Source organism: Apaloderma vittatum, unplaced genomic scaffold (genome assembly GCF_000703405.1).
Source record: "Apaloderma vittatum isolate BGI_N311 unplaced genomic scaffold, ASM70340v1 scaffold18351, whole genome shotgun sequence".
Classification (NCBI taxonomy): domain Eukaryota; kingdom Metazoa; phylum Chordata; class Aves; order Trogoniformes; family Trogonidae; genus Apaloderma; species Apaloderma vittatum.
This window is the reverse complement of record NW_009699808.1, coordinates 811-1,232: the sequence shown is the minus strand read 5'-3', so window position 1 is coordinate 1,232 and position 422 is coordinate 811. Positions and strand designations below refer to the sequence as shown.

Genomic DNA, 422 nt, shown 5'->3' with positions numbered 1-422 from the left:
GCCCCCGCACCTCGTTACCGGCAGTGGCTGCGTCGGCGAGAGCCCTCAGCAAACACTCACTGGCACCATTAGCTCCTCAAGGGCTGGCGGCTGGCGAGAGTGAGGCAATGTCACCCTGCAGAAATCCCCTTGTCCCTGCCCCAGCCTGCCTCACACAGTGCCCAGGGCTGTGCAGGGCTTCTCCGACAGCCGAGAGGAGCAGCTGTTGGGTCCTGGTCCTCACGGTTCCTCCCTGCACACTCATTCCGCTCCATCCCGCAGCGGTGACCCCATCCCTTCCCCATCGGTGGCAGGATAAGGAGCTTGGCCACGGGGCACATAGGGCACCTGAGGATTGTCCAGACGGGGAGGTGACCCTCCCGTCCTCACCTTGACGTCCTGCTCGAGGCTGTGGATGAGCTCGCCATCCACCTGGCCCGTCT

General features: G+C 64.7%; 1 protein-coding gene across 1 annotated transcript in view; it reads right to left on the bottom strand.

Moving 5' to 3' along the window:
* The window catches only part of SOGA1 (suppressor of glucose, autophagy associated 1), a gene marked incomplete at both ends in the record, with an annotated part of 11,275 nt that overhangs the window by 10,568 nt on the left and 285 nt on the right, over positions 1-422 (bottom strand). The window contains one exon of the mRNA XM_009878553.1: positions 370-420. Coding sequence (XP_009876855.1) covers positions 370-420 — 51 coding nt within the window. The remainder of the gene's footprint in view (positions 1-369; positions 421-422) is intronic.